This window comes from Callionymus lyra, chromosome 15, assembly GCF_982586985.1.
Source record: "Callionymus lyra chromosome 15, fCalLyr1.hap1.1, whole genome shotgun sequence".
NCBI classification, from domain to species: Eukaryota; Metazoa; Chordata; class Actinopteri; order Syngnathiformes; family Callionymidae; genus Callionymus; species Callionymus lyra.
The window spans coordinates 9,109,694-9,131,430 of NC_141832.1; the positions used below are offsets into that span (position 1 = coordinate 9,109,694).

The 21,737-nt window shown below is 40.5% G+C and overlaps 3 protein-coding genes across 3 annotated transcripts; 2 read left to right on the forward strand and 1 right to left on the reverse strand.

The window, feature by feature from the left end:
* Positions 1-2,269: 2,269 nt before the first annotated feature.
* kri1 (KRI1 homolog) lies at positions 2,270-9,956 on the forward strand. The gene is made up of 18 exons (XM_087808675.1): positions 2,270-2,427; positions 2,534-2,601; positions 2,679-2,778; positions 2,844-2,943; positions 3,017-3,077; positions 3,135-3,184; positions 3,243-3,339; positions 3,397-3,474; positions 3,550-3,656; positions 4,875-5,103; positions 5,183-5,353; positions 5,430-5,505; positions 6,684-6,790; positions 6,854-7,013; positions 7,072-7,202; positions 7,363-7,427; positions 8,994-9,089; positions 9,165-9,956. Exons 1-18 carry the CDS (start codon positions 2,343-2,345, stop codon positions 9,541-9,543), a joined length of 2,160 nt encoding a protein of 719 aa, XP_087664801.1. The 5' UTR covers positions 2,270-2,342; the 3' UTR covers positions 9,544-9,956.
* A 108-nt stretch (positions 9,957-10,064) lies between these two features.
* spc24 (SPC24 component of NDC80 kinetochore complex) lies at positions 10,065-13,248 on the forward strand. The gene is made up of 6 exons (XM_087808678.1): positions 10,065-10,104; positions 10,446-10,630; positions 10,695-10,839; positions 10,938-11,042; positions 12,544-12,620; positions 12,683-13,248. Exons 2-6 carry the CDS (start codon positions 10,462-10,464, stop codon positions 12,784-12,786), a joined length of 600 nt encoding a protein of 199 aa, XP_087664804.1. The 5' UTR covers positions 10,065-10,104; positions 10,446-10,461; the 3' UTR covers positions 12,787-13,248.
* A 589-nt stretch (positions 13,249-13,837) lies between these two features.
* s1pr5a (sphingosine-1-phosphate receptor 5a) lies at positions 13,838-17,181 on the reverse strand. Its single transcript, XM_087808676.1, has 2 exons — positions 17,027-17,181; positions 13,838-16,272 (listed from the first exon to the last, which is right to left on the reverse strand). The coding sequence occupies exon 2, from the start codon at positions 16,129-16,131 to the stop codon at positions 14,926-14,928; it is 1,206 nt and encodes a 401-aa protein (XP_087664802.1). The 5' UTR covers positions 16,132-16,272; positions 17,027-17,181; the 3' UTR covers positions 13,838-14,925.
* Between the last annotated feature and the right edge of the window lie 4,556 nt (positions 17,182-21,737).

Genomic DNA, 21,737 nt, shown 5'->3' on the forward strand with positions numbered 1-21,737 from the left:
GGTCGTTTTGGGAACAACTGCCTGCATCTAACCAGACTACGCTGTAGTACACATGCCAGTCCTGTGTGTGGCGCTGTGAGGTGAAGCATATTCACGTCGTTATTTGTGTTGTACGTTCTCCAACACGTAATTAGTCCATAATAAACATCCAAAAAATGCAGTTATACAATATCTTTCCTTTCATTGGAGGCCAACTGTAAACAGCGGGGCTCCTCAGGGCTCAATTTGAGGTCCTTATTTTTTTTCTGGTCTCTGGTTTTGGACTCGGTCCTAGTCTCAAAGTCGACGCACAAAAGTACACAAACAGGCGTATGACGGAGACACTAGACGAGTTCCAGCTAAACTGGGTCAGCGCATGGACTCCTGAGCTACAACCCCACACACATCTGCTATACAATCTTCTACACAATCTCCGGGGTTAATCTAAACACTTGTGATAAATGTGTGTAGCAGCTGCGGTATGTCGACCCCGGTGGAAAACGTGAGTTGCCCCCCCCCACCCCCCCGCCCGACCCGGGGTCTGTTCAGGGGGGCGGTCGCTTCTACTCTGGCCGCACAATGAAAAACACACTTTTCCTGGGAAACGCACACGTCACGGACAGACCCACTTTTTCTTCGAAACCCTGAGTGGGAGGAACACAATCAAACTGTGTGTAACTTCCCGAACTTGTATGAACTTCAATCCAAGTCGTTCTTTTCAACGAGAACAAAGCTGCTCCTAGTTTCCGAGAGCCACAGATGTTTACATGAACTCCAGAGGAGAAACTAGCACAGACTCTCTGCTGGACTCTGTGTCAACACCGATCCCACCGACGGGCCCGGAGAGCAAAGGTCAAAGGTCAAGGCCAGTGAGAGAGAGAGGGAGAGGAAGTTTTTAACAGATTACAAATGATAAGACTTAGTTTGACGTGTGTTGCTAACTCAACAGAGAGGTGAGATCACAGATAACATATACACACACATGCATGTACAGACACACACACATACATGTACAGACACACACACGCATGTACAGACACACACACATACATGTACAGACACACACACATGCATGTACAGACACACACACATGCATGTACAGACACACACACGTGCATGTACAGACACACACACACATACATGTACAGACACACACATGCATGTACAGACACACACACATGCTTGTACAGACACACACACGCACATGTACAGACACACACACATGCATGTACACACACACACGTACATTTACAGACACACACACACACACACATAGACACACACATACAAACAAATACACACATAAACACAGGTGGAGACACACACACACACGTAGACACATAGAGAAACACTCACACAGACTGAGGGACACACACATATGAACAAAAACACACATGAAAAGACACGTACACAGACATATACTGTATAAACGCAAGTACACACACACACAGACAAAAAACTCACACACTTATATACACATGCACAAACACAGATGCAAACATACAAAAAACACACACAGAAACATAGACACACACCCAGACAGAACACTCACACAGCAAGAGAGACACACACAGACAACCAAAGACACACACATGAACACATTAAAAGAAACACTTACAGCATACACACACAGACAAACACTCACATACATAGAAACAAACACACACACATAGATACACATGCAAAAACACAGACACACACATACAAAAAACACACACACACACAAACATAGACACACAAACAGACAGAGAGAGACACACACACAGACAAACAAACTCATACACAGAGACAGACACATGCAGACGCATTTACGCAGAGGGAGAGACATAAACACACACATGTACATGTACACACAGTGAGAGAGACACACACACACAGAGACATAGACACACACACAGAGACACACACACTTACATTTACAGAGAGAGAGACACACGTAAACACACAGAGAGAGACAGAAATACACAAATGCATATTTACACACATTAACACACACAAACATAAATACAAACATAAATACATGTACATTTACATTAACATACACAGAGAGACAGAAACGCACACATAAGCTCACACACGTACATTTACACACACACAGACATTCACACACATACATGAACACACACAGAGACATACACACACGTACATAAACACACACAGACACACACTCAGGGACAGAAACCAACATAACAATCTCTGAAAAATGACTGAATTGTCTTATTGTTACTAAGACGAGTGCGCCCTCTTCAGGACGACCTGAGCTACTGCCCTGGTTCCCATGCGGGTGATTCCTCACACGCTGGTCACAGCTGAGCTCCAGTCTCTTCACGTGTCTTCTTTCTTTGACACACACTATAACAAACATGCCCGGACACTCGGAGTTCAAGATAAACAACAAGTTCGCCAATAAATACGACAAATATCGGCAGAAAGAAGAACTTCAAAGGCGTAAGTGACGCGCTAGCTAGCTCGGTTAGCTAAATGCTAACAGCACGACGAGGAGCTGCTAAATAATGTTTCTGTATTTAATCGTTTGTGTTGTTTTTTTTTGTAGTGAAAGACAAATATTGGGACCATGAAGAATCTGGGTCATCCGAGTCCAGCTCTGAGGACGAGAACGTGGTTCGTTAGCATCGTTAGCTTTTGTTTACTTTTGGTTTTTATGTTGTTTTTGTTTAAAAACATGTTTCCACGTGCAGGAGCTGGACCCGGAAGTGGAAAGAGATTTCTACAGAACGCTGTCACTGCTGAAGAAAAAAGATCCAAAGATCTATCAGCAGGATGCCAAGTTCTACGCAGGTATTTACTTACTAACGGTAACCACGTGACGTGATAGTGGATTACAATGACGTCATCATCTGCAGACGCACCCAGCGACGACGCAAAGCCATCTACGTCCAAAACTGCAGTAAAACCCATGTATCTGAAGGATTATGAACGGAAAGTTATTCTGGAAAAAGAAGGGTGAGTCCATTCCTTTTTGGGATCTGAATCCAACAGATTCAAAAAGTAAAGAAAATAACGTTTAATTCCACAGTAAATATGAAGATGATGACGACAGCGATGGCGACGACGAGGAGGCTGTGAAGAGACGCGAGGTAAGAGTTTGAAGCTTGATATTTTTCTTCATGTCACTTAATTATATTTCTTTGCAGAGAGCCGCGTCTCCGACCTACATCCAGGAGCAAAAGCGTCTTAAAGAAAGGTGAACGCCGTTTCTAAGGGTCGCAGCCGAGGTCACTTAACCAATCGTCTCTCTGCAGCTTCCAGAAGTTCATCCAGGACGATGACGATGATGACGCTCCCGGCCAGGGCGAGTCGGAGCTGCTGACCAGGAGGGTCAAAACACAAGACGAGAAAGTAGGTTTTGATTTTTGTTGTGTTGATGTTGAGAGATGACCCGAGTGATGGTCGCAGGACAAAGAGCACGCCGATTATTTGGACTGGCTGAAGGGTCAGGCGGAGCTGGAGGGACCGGAGGAGGTGAAGGACATGGTGGGTGTTTTTGTTCAGGTCGAAGGATTCGCAAGAAAAAGGTTTTTGTTTGATAAAGATCTTGTTTTGATGCAGAAACATCTCAGAGATTACTGGAATGACCCAAAGTTGGACGAGAAGGAACGTTTCCTGCGAGATTATGTCCTGAACAAAGGCTACCTTGATAACGATGATGAAGATCGGTATGTTGTTTTGTCTTTTGTAAATATTTCAGCAGTTTTGATGTGAATAGCAAGTTTAAAAAATACACGTAGATGGGTTTTTTTTAATTAATTAAATTGTCCAGTTGTGGTCATAAAACAAAACACTTTTTTTACTTGAATAATTGAATAATTTCTCTATTGAAAGTTTGAATTTTAAATATTATTTTTTTTAAACAGACGTTGATATTTTACTTCCAACAATTCAAAAATAATATTTTTTTAATTCAATATTTTTGAAATTGGTATCCTTTTAAGGTATTGTCTGATACTATTTCACCAATGTTTTTTTGTGTTTTAAGCATTTAATTCTTTTTTTTTGTTTATAATTGAATTAAACTATTTATATAATGAAATGTTTAATTGATTTTTCTTTCCATTTTTAATAATTGAATTTAGAAAAATCGAATTTTGAAAACAATATAAAATGTTTTTCACACATATTTTGATATTTACAATATTTATACATCTTTCTAAATTCAATATTTCTTTCATTTGTAGCCTTTTAAATTTCATCTAAAAATAATGGTATAATAGTTCCACCAGACGACACCAAAAATGGGCTTCTTGATAGAACTTTCAGAAAATTAAAAATATATCAAATTTAGAAATTTTAGGATTATTGGTATTAAAATATGAACCTCTGTGTAAATATAAACACATTAATTTTTTAGAAATATTTGTTGTTATAAATTAAATTGTTAAAAAATAAAACAAATTTTACCTTTAAATATAAAAATGATTTAATTAAATTATTCCAAAAAAATCTAACAATAAAAAACGACAACATTTCAATAAAACAATTTAAAGTTTTAATATTTGAAATATTGAACCATTAAATATTCTGATGGAACTATTATACTTCCATAGTATCTTGATGGATCTACTGACTCCTTCGAGAAACATCTTAAGACGTTTTTATTTGTTCAGGCTTTTCCTAGATTTTCTGGAACTCCTGTTGTGTAATCAGTTTTATCTTGATCTTTAAATATATACTTTATTGAATATTGTTTTGATTGTTTAAGCACTTTGTGACCCTGGTCTAGAAAAGCGCTATATAAATAAAAATTACTTACTTACTTACAATAAACCTCTTATTGAAGACTTGTTTATTTTGTTGTAACATTATTGAAAGTATTGGCGACACGGTGAAGTCGACAAAAGGGTTTGAAAGCACAAATCAATCCCTGATCTGCTCAGGATCCCGACCTACGACGAGGTGATCCAAGACGACGTGGACGACTCCGAAGAAGAAGGCGAGGACTTCCTGAAGCAACAGCAAGCCTTCGAGAGAACGTACAACTTTCGTTTCGAGGAGCCCGGCGCTCAACAGATCAAAACGTACCCTCGTACCATCGCCACCTCCGTCCGCTCCAAGGACGACAGCAGGAAGAGGAAGCGCGAGGAGGTGAAGGACAGGAAAGAGAAGGTGGGTTACGAGTGGAGAAGGTGGTACGTTTGAGCGTCGGGCTCGGATGTTCTGACGCGTCTCTCTTCGCTCTCCACAGGAGAAAGAGCATAAACGAGAACAGCTGAAGCAGCTGAAGAATCTGAAGAGAAGCGAGATCATGGACAAGCTGAAGAAGCTGCAGGAGCTGACGGGGAACGAGGATCTGGCCTTCAGTCACACCGACCTGGAGGGAGAGTTTGATCCTCAGCAGCACGACCAGCTGATGCAGGTGAGACCGGCGTCGGTGTGCGGAGGGAACGTTCTCTCGGCCAGTTTCCTAAACCTCCTCCATCTGACGTCTGCAGAAGTACTTTGGAGACGAGTACTACGGAGAGAACGAAGACAAGAAGCCACAGTTTGAGGACGACGAGGAATTCGAAGGTGAGTTTTCTTGTTTGTTTAAAGGGGGCCTGTTGTTTAAAAGTGATCAGATTCTGGTTATAGAAATCAATCTTGAAAATGGGTCGTTCAAAACGGAAAAGAATGATTCTTGAAATTAGATCGGATCATGAATTTGAATCCTAGTTTAAATCTGGATCAAGTCTTTAGATTGTGTCGTTAAAAACTTTACGGTGGGATCAGGATTATTATTATTAAAACAGGATTATCCTGATGAGGGTAGGATTACAAAGTTGAACAAGTTCACATAATCTTATTTCTTATATGTCAAGGTGACCTGGAGACCACCCAAGGGATGCCAGTAATACATTTGTTTTTGGGCCACCGGGTCCCCTTGACCCTGAGATAACACCATAATTAAACTCGATTTGTTTAAAGATTTTATCATATTCAAAATTTATTTTATGGTTAATACTTCATGTTTTATGAAACATCTTAAGACGTTTTTATTTGTTCAGGCTTTTCCTTGAATTTCTGGAACTCCTGTGTTGTTCTCAGTATTATCTTGATCTTTAAAGTATATATTTTATTGAGTATTGTTTTGATTGTTTAAGCGCTTTGTGACCCTGGTCTCGAAAAGCGCTATATAAATAAATATTACTTACTTACTTACATTTAATGTGCAAAAATGAACACTCAGATATTCAGTGTTTTTTCATCTCTGTGCTGCAATTAAACCTCCGATCACTAGTTGGCAATATTCGCCATTTCCTCCGAGCCAAAGAAACGACAAAACCGCCGAAATGAGTGAAAAAGAACTTTATTGTTTAATAAGTTTACATTTTATTTGTTCATATTTTAGGAAGCACTTTCACATTTGATTAGAGAAAATATTTGCTCATTACTTTGTTGTAAAAGCCAGAAAAAATGTTGTTCCTACAGTAACACAATATATTGTATGGTTACACATGTATCGTGATACTTATAGTATCGACAGATTCTTGCCAATACACAGCCCTAATAGATTAGAGAATAAGCCTTTCAGGATAATAAAATAAAAAAATAAAATGATTTTGTCCCACTGAAATAAACCCCCTTAAATCATATATTCAGTATTTCTATCGTACATAACTTTATATTGAAATATACAGTACATTATATAAAAATTATATTACGCACAATTGTTCCAAGAATACACTGAAGTGTAACGTGTGCTTCAGAACGCTGGAACTGGGACACATGGACCGGAGAGGAAAACCACGACCACGACCAGGAGGCCGGCGAGCCAGAAGGATTCGAGCCACACTGTGACGACCAGGACTTCGTCGTAAGCCGAAATAAAAATCAATTTTTTCCTTCAGTGTAACAAACATTGAATCCTCTTCGTCAGATGGACGCGGACTACGACCCCAGTCAGCACGTCGCCTCCAAGAAGAAGAAGAAGGAGAGGAAGAAGTTGCAGAAGATGGATTTACCGCAGATGGGCAAGAAGAAGAAAAAGTCTCTGTTCGCTGAAGCCGTAACGACAGCCAAGCCCGTGTTCGACCCGAGTAAGTCGGAGTTCTGGTGTTGGTCACATGACGGCCGGTGACGGTGCGACTGTTTCAGACGAGAAGAGCTTCCAGCAGTACCTGGACGAGTACTACAAACTGGACTACGAGGACATCATCGACGATCTGCCCTGCAGGTTCCGCTACCGCCAGGTCTTGGCGAACGACTTCGGTCTGTCGGTGGACGAGGTGAGTCGACGCGCTCGCTGCTCATTGGACGAGCTGCAGTGATGAGGTCGATTGTCACTGAGCTGGTCGTGACCAGCGATGATCTGCTCACTAATCTTCTCTCTGAGCGGCTCAAACTTTACCATTGAAACGACTTCTTGAAACTGTTGTTTCTGTGTAGATTTTGAAGGCCAACGACAAGGACCTGAACCGCTGGGCCTCCCTGAAGAAAACCTGCATGTTCCGGTACATGTCGCTCAAACTGTCGTCTTTCTTTGGGTTAACGAGGTGGAGATAGTGGACAACTATAAGTACCTCGGCGTGTGGATGGACAGTAAACTGGACTGGTCCTGCAACACAGACCATGTGTATAAGAAGGTTCAGAGTAGACTGTACTTTCTGAGGAGGCTTCGTTCATTTAACATCTGCAAGAAGCTCCTCTGCATGTTCTACCAGTCTGTGGTGGCCAGTGTCCTGTTCTATGCTGTGGTGTGTTGGGGTGGAAATGTGTCCAAGAGGAGTGTCAACAGGTTGGACAGGTTGATCAGGAGGGCTGGTTCTGTGGTTGGAATGAAGCTGGACTCACTGGTGACAGTTGCTGAGAGGAGATCATTGAACAAACTACTGTCCATCATGGACGATGACAGTCATCCTCTGAACACTGTCATCAGTGAGCAGAGAAGCAGAATGAGTGCACGAATGCTCCTACCCAGGTGCAAAACAAATAGACTCAGGGACTCATTCATCCCTCGGGCTATTAAATTGTACAATTCTGAGTTCGGGGGCAGGAGTGGAGTGAAAGTATCTGGATGTTCTGTTCCATGTTAGTCTTTGTATCTTTGTCTTTGTTGTTTTTCTTTCCTTGACCTATGTTCTTTGTCTTTGTCTTTAGACTTAGATTGTGTCATCTTGTTCTTCCTCTTTATGTTCTTCTTATTTTATTTTTTATGTATTATTTTTTATTGTTTATGAAAAATTGCTGGCTATTGTAAAAAAACAATTTCCCAAAGGAGACCTCCTGAGGGATCAATAAAGTTTTACCTTACCTTACCTTACCTTAAATATTTGAAATTAAATTTGAAAAGTTGAAATGTTTTTTATTAATGTTTTATATTATTTTGTTGTTGAGATAAATTAATCAGTAATTTATATATTGAAAGGTTGTATTAGGTTTTTACATAAATAATAATTAATTAGATTAAAAAAAGAATAATAATATTAAATAAATAATAATAAATTATTATTATTTTTTATTATTTTCTATTAATTAAATTGGCCAGTTGTGGTCATAAAACAAAAAACTTGTATCAAAAGTATATTATTTCAAACTTTTTTTTATAGCATTGAACTTTTTACTTGAATAATTTAATTATTTCTCTATTGAAAGTTTGAACTTTAAATTTTCTTCTTTTTTTTTACACATAGACATTGATATTTTACTACCAATAATTAAAAAATATTTTTTAATTCAATATTTTGTAAAATTGGTAGCCTTTTTAAATTGACTGTTGGTATTGTTTGACATTATTTCACCAATGTTTTCATATTGAGTTTTGAAGGCCACAAACATAATTAAATTACATTTAGAAAATGTATTCTTCAGTTATTGTGCAAATGTTATGAATTAATTTAGAAAAATGTACACTTCCTTATTTAACTCTTCAATATACAACAATTGAATTTAATAAACAAAGCAAACATTCCATTAAAAATAAGTTCCAACATTTATTAAAAACTTTCAATTCAATCGTGCAATATTGTGATGACACTGATTTCCTCCCTTAGATTTTAACTCGAGCTTCTTCTCTGCAGTTCCGACCGCGAGGAAATGTGCGAACTGAAAAACTATCAGATCAAGTCGCAGAACTCGAAGAAGAAGAGAGAGATCCTGGTGTCCGTCTATTCCGAGTGAGTAAACGCCCTGTAGTTCAATTCCTTCATCTTTGGAGCAAAATAAAGACACGTTTCATTTCCAAACTGCAGGGACGGTCAGGAGGTGCAGGAGGAACAACGAGAAACGGCGAAGAACGACGACCGAGCCTCGACGGGCGAGACGTCGGCTCAACTTTCCTCAAACTCTCCGGCTGCAGTCGAGGCCGAGGAGGATGAAGACGACGAGGTTCTAGTACCTAAGAAGAAGATCAAAGTGGATGTCGAGAAGACGGCTGTTAAAGCAGCGGTCAAGAAGAACAAGAAGCGTTTCCATCAAACCGCGGTGAAAACGGAAGTGAAAATCGGGGGTCGGGAGTTCAGCAGCCGGCGACTGAAGGCGTACGGCTTGAACCCCAAGAGACTCTTCTTCAGACAGCTCGGCAGGCAGAGAAGGAAAGACCAGCAGAAGATGGAGAAAAAGAAACGTTAATCTGACTTTTGGACACATTTTTAACAGATCATGTTCTCGACACCTGAATTAATATGCTTTGATGGATTCATTTTAAAAGACAACACTCTAAATAAAGTGTTATCGTTTTTTTTTTTTAAGTGTGTCAAGATGAGCACAATGTCTTCAGTTATCTTCGGAAATGATTTAAAATTCATTTAAGGTCCGTCTTTTAGTTGCTGCTGGACTGGTGCCCCTGGTTTCAAACATTTCTCTGTATTTAAGGTATTTTCGACAACATCTATGATTAAGATCTTAAATAAAAAAAGCATCTCAAATGATTTTCAAAACAAAAAAACGTGTTCAAGTTGATTCACAATGTAATATTCATGATTTTCATATATAAATCTATTTTAAAGTCTTAAAAAAAGAGGAATAAAGGTTTATTAATGTCATGGAGTCGATACGTTTTGCGTCCAATATCAATGCAGTGTCACGCTTGAACTGTAGGTGGCGATAGTCACTGACAGCCTCGGAAGAACGACGACGAAGAAGAAGGCGTGGTGAAGGCGCGATCCTGGTTGTTTTGAATCCTCCTGCACGGTAACTTTATTTATTAAAACCTTTAATACACTTAAGTATTAAATATATAGACTTGCCAAACTGGACATTTATGTAAGTCTGTACGCGTGTGTGATATGTGCGCGTGTCGAGTTTTCAACAACTTTATCGTTTTCGTCTGTCAACACCGTTTTAAGTAGCGGTGCTAAAATACATTTTTTATTTTTAATATAAGTTACATTTCAACATTTTAATTTATATGTTTGGATTCATCAACTGCTTTTAGTAAAGAGACACGTCCTAATGCGTATTAAAAAAAACATATAAGCTGGTTTTACTCATCGTTTATTAACATTGTCCCTTCATTCTCTGTTGAACTGTAGCCTCAGAACCGCCACCATGGATCCAGAGGGTCACAAGTTCCAGGACTTGGAAGAAACTGGCGAAGCGCTGGTCGCCTACATCAACAGCAGTCAGCCTGAGAGTCTGATGAAGGTGAAGGAAGAACTCCAGCTTCTGTCCGATAGACACATGGACACCAAAAACATTGTCGATAACATTTTAAAAGGTAAAATTGCCCACGTTAATGTTAATGGCTACAGGTGTCACGACCGGCTTTCCCCCGTGTGCAGGAATGGCTCAGGAGGAGGAGGGAGTCGCTGAGACGTTGCTGGACATGGAACGAGAGAAGCGACAAAGAGAAGAGGAGCTTCTGAGCTTGGAGGAGCAGCTGAGAAGGTTCACCGCTAAGAGCCAGACCACAGACTCTGAAATAGAGTATCCTTTTTGATGGGGGAACATGAATCCCAGGTCGTTCTAAAATCTTCCCCCATCTCCTCATCCTGTATCCATAACTTCCTTAACCCACCATCCAGGTTTCTCCAGAGACAATTGGAGAAGCTCAGAAGCACCGAAGAAGAGCTGCAGATCCTCGAGACCGAGGCCAATGAAGACACGACTGAGGTCATCCCCGCAGCCATGTGAGTCCACTTCAGTTCTCTCGGTCGACATCAGCCACGCACACTAGAGCTGTCAACGTTTACATTTTTTTTCTTCACTGTTGTGTAACCGGTTGCCAGGGTCTGTCTCCATTCAAACGCCTTATAATCCCATTACATCAAATCCCTTCTAGTAGTCATCAGACAAATATTCTTGTAGACCCACTTAAAATAGGTACAGTACTTATTTAGAGCCGATGTAACGTATTAATCACATAATTTAATTTTCAGACTATGTGACGCACTTAAAATCCTTTAATTGTGTGCCTTATAAGCCTTATCTATTTATACTGGTTCTACTCTTTGACCTTCAAGCAATTTTACGTGGTACACGCCGATCAAAAGCCAAGGTTCAGTAGTATAACTCTGTGAGGCTTCATAGTAATAACCCTCTTAGTGTTATACTACGAAGCTACACTAAGGCTGTAGCAATACATTAATCTATCAATATATCTTCAGATCAAGATACGCTTTATTTTTTATAAATCTTCATAATTTTGGGGAAGATTTTAGGGAACACTGAACTTGAATTCTTATTATTCCGCTATTTTTGGTTGAATAAAAGAACTGAAAGCCAAAATATGTCCAAACATCAGCTTTAAAAGCTGCTGGAGTCGACGGTATCCTCTTGTCCTCAGTTACGGCGGGATCTTGCAGGATTTCGTTGTTCTTTTTGCTGCGGAGGACGTAATGACTGCTGCCATCTAGAGGCCGGAAGTATAATGTTGAATATCGATGCGGCAAAGTGTATAGTACAATAAACATACATTTTTGTGGTTTTAGCTTTTAAAAATCTTTCTGTCACGGTCAAAAATCTCTTTATTGACACCGCAGTCTACTCGGTGCCACATCACATGACCAAAACACACGCGCCTCATTGGTCCACTGCATTCATGTATATATTGGTGAGAAATAAACATGGAGGCAATGCAAATAATTTTTTTTTTAAATGGATACGTTTAACCGCTTACACGTGTAGACATTGAGCCCCTAATTAATTTTTTCGTTTGTCTCTCCAAATGATCATTTAACCATTTGACTGTAGGTTGATTTATTTTTCATCAACCAATAATAAAGGCGCTTGGTTCCGTTTGTGTGTTTTCTTATTTTGTTCTTTTATTCTTTACTGATACCACAAAAGTCCTATGTTGTGTTTACAACACTGGCAATACAAGTTTATGATTCTGATATCTGGTTCATCAATTTTAACTCTCAATAACCTGACCAAAAACTGTATTTTATTAACCTTGAAGCGTTGATTTAATACGTTAGTTCGGTGCAAGAGTTTGCTTAGAGTCATGCGCTCTCGCAGAAAGAAGACTTCACCCCCAGAAAGAAAAGAAGCAGGTAAGGTTGGGAAATAGGACTTCCTTTTTTAACACTTTAAGATGCAAAATTAGGTTTTTATTAACAATTGTATTTAATAGAAATATCTTTGGTTATTTGGCGTCCAGTTTAATGAACACACATGTTTGTCTTCCAGCTACGTCTCCCAGCTGTTCTACCTGGTCTCCAAAATCAAGTGGGAATTCGACATGGAGCCCGACATGTTGAGAGGAGGTGCGTTTTATCTCGTCTCGTTTCTGCTCACACGGCTGATCCACGTGTCGCTCCTTCTGCAGTGCATTATGGGGCAGAACTGGCGTCGCCCATCAGCATCAACATGTCCATGCAGTCGCGTAAAGACGTGAGCGACCAGCTGTGGAGCCTCATCGGAGATAAATGATAGAGCGGACTATGACGAGGTTATTTTCATCCCTTTTTTAAATGTTATAATGAATTAAAAGTGTTATAGTTTCCCGGTTTCCTTGGGGTTCATGATTCCGGCGAGTTCTACTCCTCGGCCACTAGGAGTCACTGCAGATCAACTAGTGGATCATTAGAAGCAAACTAGCATTTATTTATTTTTAATTGTATCCACAAATCTGCAATTTATCTAATCTTCTATTAAAAAAAAACGTCTGTCTGACTAGCATTTGAGACTTTCAATAATTTATCTGTGGTTCTTTGTATCGTCAGAGATTTTCTCTGCTCATGATCAAATAAAAAATGTTTAAAATGTCTTAATTAACAAATGCAATGATGCTAGTTTGTCTGGTGTTTATATTTCAGGTCACATGACTGTATCTTTATTGTCAACTTTATAGGATCCGTTATCAGCTTTGATTAAAACACACTTAATTTTCTGCATTGTTTTCACACAAATGAGTTTTCTTTGTTATATTTTGGTTTGACTATTATGTTTTTAACTGTCAACTAGTTGTTCTGTTCAGACTCTATATCTATAAAATCTTGTATTAATTAAAAACTGGGATTAGTGGTAACCATGGAGACCAACAGTTAAATAGTAAATTATTTTGGATTTATAACGGTTATTTATAAGTAGCTATTAGCCAAAGTGTTCTTCATCCCTTCATCTTCTTCCACCTAGTCCCTTAAGGGGGTTGTCAAGGTCGGGAGTCTATCCCAGCTACTTTGGGTAATGGGCAGATGGCGCCGTGATAAGTTCGCCAACATGTCGCGAAGACATGCAACACTCTCGCACCTACTGACAATATAAGGTTCTCGATCAATGTCAGTATATTTTTGGCATGTGGGAGGAAACCGGAGTCCCCGGAGGGAGGCTTTGTGAGGCAGTCAAGGTCACCACGTAAATGTGGTTATAAAGGTCAATGAATGTTTGACAAGAGCACAGAACTCTGAGCATGTTTGTATAGTTTACTGTGTTATGGATGTTAAAGAAACGACAGCTTTGAAAGAAGAAAAACACCTTTAAAAATCATCCACTCTTTATTCAGTGCACATACAAAAACAACATAAGTTAAGTGACTTCAAATAATGCATCTTTCATCGACTGCTACACACACATGTCGACTTTTCTCTTTGTATACAAGGTTACAAGTGTCGTCCATGGTATCGTCGGAACACTGCGGCTACTTTAGCACTTTTAGAGTCTTTAGCTCTGGTCTTCAAGTTGGGGCGAGGTTGCAGTCCTCTCCAGGCTTCACCTTGGTGGTCGCGACGGTTCCGTAAACCAAAGAAAAAAAACGAGGCAGAAATTGCATGTTTTTGGGCAGCAGAGTTTTGGGTGTGGATGCTCCACCTTTGTAACAACATGTCATTAAAAGGCAGAGGACACACATGTGCTTCCAGAGGTGAAGTGTAATTATCTGGGAAACTTGTGACGTCGTCGTACGAACACACACTCTGAAAAAAAGCTGCTTCCACTACGTATTTAAGACATTAGATCGCGGATCCCCATAATTCTTTGCGCTACCGACCGGTTTAACATCTGCATTATATTCACGGACCAACCTTCAGATAAAAACTAAAAAATAAATCGTATAGAGTTTGTTTTTCACTCGTATTTACAGGTTTATTTTTGGAGTAAACTTTACCGAAACAAGCGTCTTGATGTTGTCACAGGATAATAAATCAGTCCTTTCAGACAGTAATAATTAATAGAACACAAGTCATATAAATTATAATCCTCATATGTCCCCTTCCCCGGGACCACTGCTGTAGATGACACGAGTGTTGGCGTCATCCGTCCTTGCACTCACTTCCTGGATCATGTTCTGACTGAATAAATGACTGACAGTTCGTCAACCTCGACTTAGTTGGAGCCAGCTCCAGCTGATGAAGGGATAGACAACCTGCCCAACAAGAATATACCCGACGGCTATAAAGTCCCGTCAGTAGACTTGTGGTCTACCCATAACAGAAGTGACGATCTGAGCCTGAAGTCATAAAACTGACCTCATGGTAAAATCAGATTCAGGCTGAACTGAAGATCTTCGTGCGACACTGTTGAAGATCGATGGATCAATCGCTTCTCTGGTCAGTGGTTCTGAGCTCCTAGGTCTCAGGTCTTCAACATCTTGGGAAAGATGGCTTTTATCGTCGACGGGGTGAAGTTTCCCGAAGACACGGTGGTCTCCAGCCCTTCTAGTCTCCGAGAGGTAGCGTCCGTTTTACTGGTGCTGCACTCCAGGAAGGGCATCCCGATCTTCTTGATCTGTCCGTCTTTCGTCAGGAGACAGTGTCTGCACAGCAGTCTTATGATGGCTCTCCTCATGTCCTTGCTGGTCAGGGTGTAGATGATGGGGTTGAGCAGGGAGTTGAACATCGCGATGCCCAGGAAGTAGTCCGCTTTGAGGAGCACGGGGCAGCTCTTGGCGGGACAGAAGAAGTCCAGCAAGAGGAGGATGAAGAGCGGCAGCCAGCAGGCGATGAACACGCCCAGGACGATGGTGACGGTTTTCAGCAGCGCCATGTACTTCTGAGACTTCCGACACATCCCTTTGCGCATCGGACCGGGACCCAGGCGCTGGGTGTTGGACTTGACGATGCGGAAGATGCGGACGTACAGCACCACGATGGCCATCAGGATGGCGCTGAAGACCGTGATGCAGAAGAGGATGTAGCTCTTGTCGTACAGCGGCAGGACCGTGGAGCAATGGTCCAGTCGGCCGATGCAGTTCCAGCCCAGCACGGGCAGGACCCCCAGGAATATGGACAACACCCAGCTGGCGCCGATCAGAGCGAACATCCGACCCTGTTTGTCCCCCTGGTACGGCTTCATCCGCACCATGGTCACGTGACGCTCGATGGCGATGGCCAACAGGCTGACCACGGAGGCGGCGAGCATGATGAAGACGCCTCCTTCTCGCAGGAACCACAGAACCGGGGTCATCTTTAACGTCTGCGCCCCCGACGTCATGATGTTCACCATGTAGGTGAACCCCGCCAGCAGGTCGGACAGAGTCAAGTTCCCGAGCAGGTAGTACATGGGGAGATGGAACTTCTTGTTCCTCCAGATGGCGGCGAGGACGATGGCGTTTTCCAGCACGATGAGCAGGCACACCAGCAGGAAGGCCACGGCCTCGGGTTTGACTCCGTCCTTGTACTTGTTTTCCTTCAGCTTCCCGGTGAAGTTGTAGTGCTCCAGGAGGACCGCATTGCTCTGGTACTGGCGGAACATCAGGGACAGGCCCCCGGGGGACGGGGTCACAGGAACGACCGATGCGGCCACAGCGGCGTAGGCGGCGTGGAAAGACTCCGTTGCCATCTTTTTTTTAATGATTCTCTTTCAGTTTTTTTTTGTATTTTTAAAATAGATCCACGGATGTAAACTCATGCATCCTCAGAGTTCTCAACCAGCGAGTGTAGGATTCCGGTAACCGACCACAAGGGGGCGCCAAAAGCCAGCCTGCGAAAACACAGTAAAGTTAAATCAAAATCGACCAAAATATATAATCAAAATATTTGACAATTGTGTCTTAATCTCAATTACATTTAAAGAGAAAGAACGAGATGTCTTCGAATGAAACACAATTACACACTAAAGTACAAAAATGCGTTTAATGGACGATTTATTTTTTACGTCAAAACCACAACTGAGATGGTAATTTAAACGTTTAAACTTCTCACTTGAGTCACGACTTTTTTTCGACTCACAGAAAATCTCCTTCTCCTTCACTGAATCGGTGAACTTCTATTTTGTTTATTAACCGGTTACTTGCTGACGGCGTCGCGAATAATATTAGATATTTAAAAAAAATAAAAAAAATACAGCGTACACTGAATACAGTAAAAACGTTTTGCAACAACTTGGCAAAAGTCATTAAATTGAACCAACTTTTTTTTATTTTATTTTATTTCCTCAGCGATATCATGACTTGTCTTAAACGATTAAAAGTTGTGTTTACACACGAGTATCGCAATTCCGCTTTAAAAATATTCGGAAGTCAGAAATACTTCCTAAACACGTGAAAATTCTTTTTTATGGTCGTTAAACAGACGTCAAGTCAAAATATTTCACGTGTTTTGCAGCAGTTTCTGTGTTCATTCGGTTTTTTTTTTTTAATTTTTTAAAACATTAAACTGTGTTTTTGAGTCAGAGATTCAGCTTAAAAGAAGATCAAACTGTGATGGACAGCAGGTATTTAGAAAAAAACACTCACCTGTGCAGAGTTCGGGTAGAAGGTCTGGAGGAGAACCGCGCTCCACGGCAGCGTGCGTGGGAATGACGCGCTCTAGGGGCAGTTCCTTCAGAAGCCCCCCTCCTCACTCCTCCTCCTGGCCTGACCTCTGGGTTGTTGGGGGGGTGTCTGATGAATCACCCTCGGAGGACAAATGTGAGTGTTGCTCTCCTAAGTTTGCCCTCCAGCTGCAGCAGAAGTTTCAGAAGTAGAACAGCCATCAGTCATTTTGTTGCTCTTCTGGTTCTGGCAGATTAAAAAAAACAAATCCAGCAGCGAGTCCCATTGATCTGCCTCACCCTTACTTTGAAATACTTATCTCCATGAGAACCTTCAGATGCTTCTTATATTTTCACTATAAACCGTCGCAATAAAACAACAAACCCCGATCACCAAATGGAGTCGAGGCACCTTCTCGTGCACGTGAGAGAAGTATCTCTGCATCACAATGGGAAGCTCTGCTGGAGACAGATCCAGATAACAGGATCAGCCGTCATTAGTAAAGCTGAGGCTAACTCACTTTTCATTCGTCTGACTGTCATCCATTCTTCGGCGAGCGGACGGAACCAGAGGAGGTCCGCAGACAAAACAAACCCTTTTTTGCAAAGTGCCGACTGGTCCGATGAAGGAACCTGTTGTGTTCTCCATGTTATCTTGACCTTTAAAGTATATTCTTTATTGAATATTGTTTTGATTGTTTAAGCGCTTTGTGACCCTGGTCTGGAAAAGCGCTATATAAATAAAAATTACTTTTCCTGTGCGTAAACACATTTCTATAGAGAAAAAATGATATTTTTAATACTTCTGTTGCTATATTTACATCTTTTATTTATATATGTTATATTATGTCAGTGGTCTCCAACCATCGTGAGACATAGAAAAAGACAAAATGTTGTTTCTCTTGGATGGATTATTACTGTCTGTTGTACTGTTTTATTTAGAAAAATGGCCCTATTTTCTCTGAAATAACCTCAGTCTATCAAGCCTGACATCTGAAGATGCTCATTCGGGTTAAATAAACTTGTAAACCAGCCAAAACAAGTAGAAAAACAAACGATTCATGGAACTATGATGTTGCAGAAAAGCAGGCCAGAGGTCCTTCTGAATCCACATCATGGCGGGATGTATTTTTAATGGACCTAATGTTAATTCTTTCGCACGTAATGCTATTTGTTTTGCGTTTAAGAACCGTTAGCGACCACTGTCTTAGATCATAAGTATTCAAGGACTATCTTTAAAAACGGTCCATCATCATTAATGTTTACACAGGCGGCTGCAAACGGCCTTTTAAAAAATATTTAATTAATACAATTACCTTGTTATTATGTTTGATTTTCTGCTTCCCGTGTAGTTTCCCATTAGTAATGATATGACTATATTATAGAATAAATAATGTGGTTTATGTGTTAATGAAATATCATTCCTCATTCACAACTATATACAAGTACTTTTTTAAAACTGTGTAGTCCTCTGGGTCACCTGGTGCCCTGGGCGTAGCTCGAGGTAGAAAGTTGGTGACCCCAGATCTACACTAAAAAATTACCAAAAAACTGTTTCCTTCAACTGAGAAAAATCCATAAACTTATGAAAATCATGTCACAACTTGATCTGGAGCTTGTAATCCATGTGTTTGTGTCTCTTCGTTTTGACTAATGTAACAGTTTTTTTCGTGTCTAAACAAGAAGGATTTGTCTCGCCTGCAGTTGATTCAAAACTCTGCAGTGAGAATTCTGACCTGCTGTAGTAGAAGAACTTACATTTCCCCGATCCTTGAAACTCTTCACTGGCTTCCAGTTTCTTTCAGGATCAACTTTCAAATTCTGGTTCTTACTTTCTATTCATGGTCACCTTACATGTCGCTTTTGATCGTTCAAGCGCTTCGTGACCCTGGTCTAGAAAGGCGCTTTACAAATAATGATTATTTACTCACTAACTATGTTTGAAAACATGGTGTAAAACGTAAGAATGTTGCGTGAGGAACGTTCTCCAGTCGTGTGGACGGGCCATCGTCACGACAACAGGAGAGGAAATGACGAAAGCGGTAACGGGATGAGCGAAGTTCCCGTGTCCAGCTTTTTCCCAAACAGGAAGGAGTTCCATTGTGCCTCGAGAGGAGCGTGACATCCGGATGAGGTCACGGCTCAAAGAACCTTCGTTGTTGTTGTCCGACTGAGATGTTGTTATGATTATTTCTACTGTCATAATGAACCAAAAAACTTTGTGTGACTCAGTCCGGCTCAGGGCGTGTCCACATGTGACCCATTTTACGAATCCGTCATGGAATCGTCATCATGACCCAGACGTCCCTTCTGAGCTTCACCAACCTCTTCGGTATTAACGACCCGGGTTCTATCAAGGGTCCGTGTAATGAGCTCGGGGGGCCCACCCAAGCGTCGCCCGGGCCCGGCGGGCCGAGTGGCACCTCGCTCGCCCCCCCCCCACGGTGAGGCAGTGACAGGTTCTCAGTGTGCCGCCGCAGATTAGTTAGCACACAAAGAACCTGCGGCAGGACTCTCGGCCTCGGACTCTTTCAGTTCCCACAGCGGGGATCTGCTCCGTCACGGTCTCGGCCCGAGGCCAACTGAGTCCTCTGAGCACCAGGCGGGCACACCCACGTCGTCTTCTTCCGACAGGGCGGGTTCAGTATGTCGTGTCCAGGAGTCCTGGTGCTTTTTTTTTTTTCTCCCCTGTCACGCTTATGTTCCCGTAGACAGGAAGTGAGCAGGACTGCTTTTGTCTCCCATTTTGGACTAGTTCTCTGTGTTTATCTTGGTTTCACACACGACAACATTTGCACACAGAAGACAGTAGATTCTGTGTTTTAGCTCGTCTTCTTTCTTAGACGACAACATCCCTCTTTGCTAACATTGTTTCACAAAAAAAAAACAATATTCTAAATGTATCTTGAAAAAAACCCCCACAAATTATGATTATAAAAACCTTCAAAACATAAAATATCATAGACCACAGACATTAATAAAACGCTAACCATAACAAAACTTTATTGTTATAAAGTACACGAGAGAAATCATTTTGCTAATCCGTTAGCCACCGTTTTTGCTACCGTTTGCGCTATTATGGTCGCTATTATTACATATAAGTAGCTTTCAAATTAAATTCGAATTTTCAGAAATTATATAGCATATATAATTATATTAATATTTGTATTGCAAATGATACAAAAAAAGAAGTAAAATAGCCCTTTCAGGAAACTGACAGTTAGCTTCATTAGCTTAGCATCTGTAGCCAAGCGGTTGGTTTTCAGTGATTGTTACTATTTTTTAAAGCTTTTTTATTTAAAATTTGTGAGAATAAATTTTGATATCTATGTGTTTACATCCACTGTTGACGTATTGTTCTTTATAGCCCCGAGAAGTACAACATTTTTCACTGATCACGGAATATTTCTGACACTTTCTGATAGGAATGTAGGGAGTTCAGGCCCAAATTTGTAAGAGGAGAAAACGTTAAAGTGTTGGATTATTTTCTGGATTTCTTACCTTTCAAAGATCTCGCTTCACTCCCGCCGACTTCAGTGCGTCTGCTTCGGCGTTTTTGTTTTGGCATGGAGCTGTTTCAATCACAAAACACATGTTAATGGTTATGAAAAGAGTGTGTTGGCTGTAAAGAGAAACATTACCATACAGTTGTGACTCTTTGAAAGTGTAAATTCTCTCACCAAAGCCAATGACATGAGCTAACTTTTTTTTACAAGAACTACGTTTGTGTCGGAGCCAAACTTTCCCCCACAATCATGCGCCGAATACTTAATTGCATTTTCGACGTTCTTTGATTCGAGTAAAGACGTTGGATTCCCATGAATGTTTTTTCCATATGGAGCGAAGCCGCTGGGATGTTTGTTGTGGTTGTGTGATATAAGTGGACACAGGAAGAGGCCGCGTTTTGGGAACGTTTGACTAAAAACAACATATGTGAAAGTCACTCTTGACCATATGTCAACATAAACATCCCTATTTCTCTTTTGTCCGTTTCTCTGTTGAGACTCTGTCACCCTTTTTATGAACCAAAATAGTGATTGTATTTAAATCCACAGACGACTGAAACTAAAGCGTCTTAATCCTACATAAAAGTCTCATTAAGTTAAGACGTTTAAATGACTTTAAAATTGCTTTTATGTGAAAAATCCATTAGATTAAAATGCAACATCACTATTTTTATTTTACTACCATTGTATAATGATGATGACAAAAACACATCATGCATAAGAACAACAAAAAAGTTTACTATAACGTTACAAATAACACAAAATCACATATACAACAAAAAAGCACATCATAGTAGACAGTAACAAAAACCACATTATGCACAAGTAAGTAATGCAACAAAATAACAACAAATAATAACACAAACAAAAAACCTAAGAACAACCAAACAATAGACATCATAGTAGACAGTAACAACAACTAAACAAAAAACTGCCAATAAAAAAGGAAATAAAAGTATAACAACATAAATAATATCAGAAATAAATCAACATGATAAAAAATAAATAACACAAAAACACAAATGACAATTTAAAAAAGCATAATTGACAACATAAAACAAACCACATTGACAATAACATCAGTAATAACACAGACAAAAAAAACAACATTAGTAACATCAATTCGACCGTAACAACAACAAAACACATCATGCACACGAAGAATAGGTAATAAGGAAATAATACAAT